This window comes from Oryzias latipes, chromosome 5 (assembly GCF_053564925.1).
Source record: "Oryzias latipes strain Hd-rR chromosome 5, Olatipes_Hd-rR_3.1".
In the NCBI taxonomy this organism is placed as follows: Eukaryota; Metazoa; Chordata; class Actinopteri; order Beloniformes; family Adrianichthyidae; genus Oryzias; species Oryzias latipes.
This window is the reverse complement of record NC_136241.1, coordinates 12,381,320-12,388,611: the sequence shown is the minus strand read 5'-3', so window position 1 is coordinate 12,388,611 and position 7,292 is coordinate 12,381,320. Positions and strand designations below refer to the sequence as shown.

General features: G+C 37.5%; 1 protein-coding gene across 5 annotated transcripts in view; it reads right to left on the bottom strand.

Moving 5' to 3' along the window:
• Positions 1–2,931: 2,931 nt before the first annotated feature.
• The window catches only part of arhgap9 (Rho GTPase activating protein 9), a 48,639-nt gene continuing 44,278 nt past the window's right edge, over positions 2,932–7,292 (bottom strand). For all 5 annotated transcript variants that reach the window (XM_011474872.4, XM_011474874.4, XM_078947100.1 and 2 more), the window contains one exon: positions 2,932–4,069. In XM_011474872.4, the coding sequence (XP_011473174.1) occupies positions 3,883–4,069 (187 nt within the window). In that variant the 3' untranslated portion in view covers positions 2,932–3,882. The remainder of the gene's footprint in view (positions 4,070–7,292) is intronic.

Genomic DNA, 7,292 nt, shown 5'->3' with positions numbered 1-7,292 from the left:
ATCAGAAGCAGCAAAATAATCTTGTCAAAGTCTAATTAAATCTTTTGCCATTGCCTATTTTTCACTTCGACAGACACGCTGTCATCTCCTCGCAGCTTGGGTGATGGCGGGACCACTCGGTTTTTCCCATCACAGTAGAGTTTCCATCAACACTTCAGGTCTCCAGTGTATTTTACAGTGTTTTTGTGGGTCTGGCAATCTGCATAATTACTCATCAGATGAGCCTGCTCTGCTTCAGTTTATGCTTATGTATGCATGGGGGGTGGGGGGGCATGAAGCAGAAATTAGTTAAGTGTCAGGTCATCCAACCGGTCAGGTGTCCCACTGCAGACTGTTTTACTGAGGTTTGTTGGGTTGAAGCAAAATTACATTTTTTTGAAACACTGACTCAAGTTGAATTGATGTTTATCTTTTCTTTTTCATTAAAAAACTTTTACGCCAGATTCCACAAATCACTCGCATGAGCAACAGCACCTCTGAACTGGTGCTGTGTGTTTTTAAGTTTCTGTTTCCAGCAACAGTAATGTATTTCGATGTAAATCTGTGTAAAAAAACAACTTTTCCTTGCATATGTTCTCCCTCATCTACGGCTGAATGACTAAATGTTAATCTGTCCATCTGATGGCATAACACAGCAACCCTAACACCTCTTTACCCAAACCTTCAGCTTTTTCTCACACTCTTACAGTCGTTTGCACAACGGTTTTATTTCAGCAGTGGTTTACTGCAGGTCTTCTACACTGATACCCTTGAGCTTTAGTGTCACACTTTTCAAAGTAACTTTGAATTTAGGGCCATGATGAACAACAAGATATATTTATTTGTGTTTTGAGACAAAAGTGACATTTTAGGATGCTAAAAAAGTTTGGAGAATGCCAAAGGTGAACATGAAAAATAAACAAAAAAAAGATAAGTAAAAATGTAATTTTTAAACTTTAAACTTGAACCGTTAGTCATCTGGGCCTATTTGAGCATTTTTACTAATTTTCAGTTACAACTTATTTATTATTTATTCTATCTATTTATTTTAACCCTTGTGCTATCCTAGGCACTTTAACATTGGGAGTTGGGTCATCTAGACCCCACAAGACAGTGTGCTGAACCTTTTTTCTTCAATGATTTGTGATCTTCACTGGTATCCATGGATTATATGAAATCTTTCCACCTTTATCCACCTTTGTCATGGTAGGAATGTAAGGGTGGGGTCATCTAAGATGGCACAAGGGTTAAAGCTGCTTTGGGGCAATGCTCCATCTTTTTGGTAAAACCCCAGCTTCTTTTTTATGAGAGATATGTTTTATTATATTACACAATAATTCTGCGATGAACCTGAAACTGTACCAAAAACTCAAATCATTTTTGTCTTGTTTTTGCTGCAAAGATTACAATTGAGGAAAAACTGTTTTTATATTTTACAACAAAGATCAAATCTGTAATGTGTAAAAGCAAAATGAAAATCTAAAAACAAAGCAAAGACAAGGTAAACCATTGTAATAAATGTACCAAAAAAACAGACAAACCTCAACTAAAATATAAAATATGTCCCAAGGGGTTTCACAAATTTGTTACTATGTTTTTGGTTGTGTTTGTTTGACACCAAAGATTTCTAAGCTGAAAACTTTCTTTCAAACCTTCATGTAAAATTTTGAATAAAAACGATATGAATGGGTGGGTGCTTGTGTCATTCCAACTGGATTGACAAACTCATCTGAGAGTCTTAAAGAGTACAAGACAGACTTAAACAGTTTTAGAATTATTTCAATGACAGCAAATACAAAGCAAAATAACTTACATATAGAATTACTACTAATTCCCAATGATTAAAAGTAAAATGTGTTTATTTAGGTGAAATGTCTTAAAAATGCACCTTTTTGGAAGCAATTTAAGAGCTGTTTGCCTGAAAGAAACATATATTATGCAGGATGGATCACTCCAAATGTGAAAAATCTGTTATTGCCAACAGAATTTTCACCTTTTTTACCCACTGCAATGATTATGAATACATACAAAGAGGTCCCATTTAAATTGTGGTTATAGGTGAGGTTATGTTTAATGGTTTCTGGCACAATCGCATTTTAAAATGATGAGCAGAGAGAGAGAGAGCTTATTTTTCAAAAATATATGATGTCTTATACTAGAAAAATCTGCCAAGTTTCTGGTTTGCTCATTTTAAATCTACAATACAAATACTTCATTAAATATCATATGCATCAGTGGTTTCTGACTGTCAGATGGTCCTCGAAAGAAACAAAAACAAAAAAAGCAAACATTTAGTAAAGTGTTAGGATGATTTGACAAGAGTACTGTGAAAATAAGAGAAACACGAAACAGTAAGCGCAGTGACAGAAGGAAGTACTTATAAAATCTGAAATAAACGGCACAAATGCGATTGGAACAAATAAATATGTGTGGTTTGTCTTTTCAAACCGAAACGCTTCAGAGTTGATCCAATTTAAGGTCGTCCTTGGCAGTGGACGCGGGATCAAGTTGAGACAACTCCTCATCAATCAGCTACACACAAATGCAGCCCCATCCAAGAAGCTCACATGACCTAAAATGATACCAACAGAAAAATGGAGGAACACGTTTAATAAAGCTACCCCCCTCCCCCCCAATGCAGTGCAGTCTTTCAGCTCTTTTATATCTTCTGCCAAACCCGCAGTCAATATAAAACTACCCAAGCCACAGACTGCAAGGGTTTTGAGTGTGTGTGCTGGTGGTGGGGAGGGGTTCCACATTTTTTAAACATATGCATTTCCAGTTCCCCTTTTGTTCTGTTATTAAAAGCAGCACTTGCGCCAATCAGAAGGGATGTCGCTGCCCAGCCCGGTCTCTGAGGCCCACATACCTCCACACGCCTCTTCCAACTGTCACGCAACAAACAACCTGACTGACACATCCTCAGCAAACATCACAAAACAGATGCCATCAGCTGGTTCACGTGTTTTTATTGGAGGGGGGGTTAAGAATTAGGTCCAAGTAACATTTCAACTTCAAGGTTTTGCCTCTCAAAGCAAATGTGCCAGTTTGAATTCAACTCATATATTATTGCTTAGGTTAAAGTCTGTTTGGAAACGGCTACTAGTCGAGAGAGACGCTACTTCACATATTTACAACATCATCATTTCCGCTCAATGCAAGGAGCTCGCACGATTAAAAAATAGATTCAAACTTGTACGACAAGGAAAGCTCTGAGGGTCTTTACAGTACCGCAACGCAACACAAACGGACCTGATGGCACATTCATCTCCTCACTAAAGCGCACCCTCTTTTGTAAGTTTGCTAAACTCTCCGCCTCTGCAGTGTCCGTGGCGATGACGGAGGGTTTTCACAGCCCTCCTTCCAATTTGCAGAAATCCTCACAAAACCCTGCAGGTGAGATCTGTCCTTGAAGACGTCCTGGTGATGTTTTCACAGTGAGATGGTGCAGTTGGATTTCAGTGCTACAGTAAGACATGACCTTCCCCACACCTTTATGATGAAAAAAATGCATATTAGACAGCTAGCTGAGGTGATTTGAGAAGTTCCTTTGATATTTTTATGGCTTTTTATTCAACTGGTGATGAAGTTTAGAGCATCGAGGAGTTTCTTCCCGTGCCGAGTAAACTCCAGGACCAAGCTCCACATCTGCACTCAAAGATATGAGTGCTGCTGCTAAAACTGGCGTGTTGTAACATTATTGTTTTAATGTTGCTTTATATGGAGACCAGATGTCATGATTAGCAGCTTTCTCTCCATGTTCTTTGGAGCCTGTAATTATCTTTTAATGTGAAATCCGCTTTGATCCTTATAGGTCTACAGGGATTGTTGCAATGCTTTCACTTCTGTCGAACTTCGAGGAGCAACTGAAGCAGCACATCTCTCCAATCTGGTCCAAAAAGATTAGGAGAGGGCTCTTGTTCCGAAGATGTGGTCAAACTCTGTGAGGATGAGCTCCACTGCCTGGTTCTGGAAAACCATGTTCACAGCCATGTTCCCGGTGTCCCGCTCCGGACGCATGAGTGTCGGCCCGAACACAATGCCAATGTTCTGGGTGTTCATTCTGTTGGTATCTGAATGCCCCAGCACCCTGCAGGAAAGGGCAGATAGGAATATGCAAAATGATTATTACTATGCCATGTTTTTAATAATATCTCAAAATGATGACAATTATTTGATAAAATGTTCTGAAATGCTTCTATAATGCTACGTTTACACCGGGTGTGTGGCGCACATTCAAGAACGAGCTTTCAGCATGCGGTGTTCCCTCAGGACTGTCACTGTCCGATGCATGTACTGTACCTATAAATATTAAATATTATCTCACAGATCCTACTACAAGTTTCTTCTTTCACAGTTACCAAAACTGAGCCCTTGATTGGTCAAGGTTAAACTGGTTTAACTTTCAACGCATGTGTTTTGTAAGTAGAAATGAACGTGAGAGTTTTGAACGGGGAAGCCCTAAATGCCCATATACGTGCGCTTACATCGACCTTTTATTGGAAGCGTTCGCTTAAACGGACGTCACTGAAGCCAGTGTGAACGTGGCATTCAGATCCAGATTACTTTAAAAAGAAAAGTTTTTGTTATTTAAGTTAAAATGTTTAAATGTTTTCTGTTTTTATAACTACTGTGCAGTAGTTTTTGATTAAACAATGTACAGTTAAAACAATTTAGGCTTGAAAAAAAGATGAGAGAGAAAAGAGAAAACTTTATTCATCCAACTAAGAGAAACCACTCTAATTAAAAAATTCCCTGAGACCTTTTTTGGATTAATTTGAATTTGGTGCTGAGGGAATACTCTAAATTTTGGGTTGTGGCCGAACTGCTACAAATTGTAGTGAAAAAAGACTAATGATTAACAAATCTGTAAAGTAGAAAATTTTGCATTTATTAGTCCACAACAAGACAATTCTAAATTTCACCGTAAGTTAATTATGGGTGGATGTCCTGCAAATAATGCAGTAGCCACCATTCTTTTTTTTAAAATGTAAAATATTGACTTGAACTCGAGAGCAGAACACTAGCAGACGTCTCTCTCAAACTACTGTCCATGGTTCCAGTCTAAAAATATATGCTGCATGAGAATAGTGGTAATGGAAAAGAGGGAAACCAAAGCTCTAAAAAAAATGATCTAAATTCTTACGTTTGCTTCATGATTTCAAAAAGAAAAACTAACGGCAAAGATGCCCCCCCAAGACTCCAGCAGAAAACTCCTGAGAACTGATGAGACAGTATTTGTTTTCTCCTTTAGGGCCTTGACACTGTGCAACTGATGACGGAGAAATGCTTTCAAAATGATATCAGGAAACTTTAAAGTAGAAAGTCTGATCTGCAGATTGAAGGCTTTGATAAATGGTTGAATTAACCTTTGAACGCGTGAGAAAAAACAAAACAAAAGTATTGCTTTGTAACATCTAGATATTCAGACCACTGGAGACACTGAAGCCTGAGGAGAGATGCTCCATCAAGACATCTGAGAAATACTGATGATCCAGAACAGGCATGGTTGCCAAAAAATGTTTCTGTGTGTTCTGTAAGTGATTACCCAGTGTGTTCAATAGAAACATGAAAAATGCAAAGCTTTTATGGTTTTGGTTCAGAAAGTCTGCTTCTGCCGTGTGACTTCCCTTTGCCAAAAGCAGTGCGATGGAAGTTTATTTTAATAAGTATACTTGAGTAGAAGTATAGCAGGTCTACTATTTAACATGTATGTGGAGTGTAGGAAGTATACTTACTAAAAACTTTAGACTAAAACGGAACATTTTTATATAGATAGTACCGTATTTTCCGGACTATAAGTCGCACCGGAGTATAAGTCGCACCAGCCCAAAAATGCATTATAAAGTAGAAAAAAACACAGATAAGTCGCACTGGACTATAAGTCGCATTTTAACTTTCACAACCTTATATGACACAATCATAGCAGACTGTTTATCTAATAATTTCACAGTAATTTTTTCTCAAACTTATTTATTTATTCCTTTCATGAAGCATCATTGGCTAACTAATACTCTGTTTTCATCCTGTATTTGTAGAAACAGTTTTCACTTTTATTGCATTTCTGAATCTATGAAATCATTGGAAAATAGAATATTTTGTTGTTAGCCTTCAAGATCTTACTGTAAAAAAAAGTTTGCTGATTCTCTGAGTCACTTAACATACTCTTAACACTTAACATACCTCATACATCAAATTGACCCAGAAACATCATCTCTGTTCCTCACAAATGAACATAACAGGAGGGTTAACAATGTATTTATTTCAATTTATTTCTAATATAAGTCGCTGCGGAGTATAAGTCGCACCCCTTGCCAAACTATGAAAAAAAGGGCGACTTATAGTCCGGAAAATACGGTATATAAAAAGTACACTTCGAGTATACTGTCTCACTTTTAGTAATGACTTGTAGAACATTTAATAGACTACGTTTTGCTAAGGTTACAGGTGCTATTTTTACAAAGATTTGTATTCCTTTAACAAATGAATGAATTTTGCTTACAGTCTCTGTAATTTTAGGAGGGCCACCAGCAAATTGAAATGAGTGGCCTTTAAATGCAAACATATCCAGTTAAAGTGACTTTGGTTAAATGTTCTTGTTCAGTACTAAAAAGCTAAGAATTTGCTAAGAAAAAATAGTAAAGTTTGAGGTAAAGCGACAGCATGTGTCAGGCTAAAACCTAAACTTGCTCATTTGTATTACTGGTGCACTTTGGTGTCTAATTTCCAGTGTAGTGTCATGTTTGTGGCTGTGCTATGACATTCTTTTAAAAAAAAACTCACAAAAGCAACTAAATGAGCCAGTCTGTGTGTCAGTTTGATACAAAGGCCTACTCATCTACAGTCCTAAAAAAGTTTTGCCCTTAAGTGTGAGCAAATGTTAAGCTGACATGTAAACCTGAAAGAACTACTCCAATGAAAATGTTTTTTCTGGTGTTTTTAACTTGTTCTTGTAATGTTTTTTTCATGATGGAGGATCTATGAAATTAAGATTAAAACTGCATTTCTGAGTATTTCTTTACTCAAATTGTTGTAAATCAGGGATAGACAAAAGATTGTCCTTCGAAAAAAGCCTGCAGTTATGACGTAGAAACTACAATCAGCAGGCCACAAACTCCCGGCTCCATTCTAATGCATCGGCTAGTAGACAACTAGATCCTAGATCCATGTGTGTCTTCGTTTCCCACGTACAAGCAGGAATATGGCTGAAAACAGAACGACTACATAGCTCCAATACTGCTCACCATTTCTGTTGTTGTAAGCTAGCAGGAAAACATGTGGACAGATAGATGATGGGAAATGTGGACGAGCTT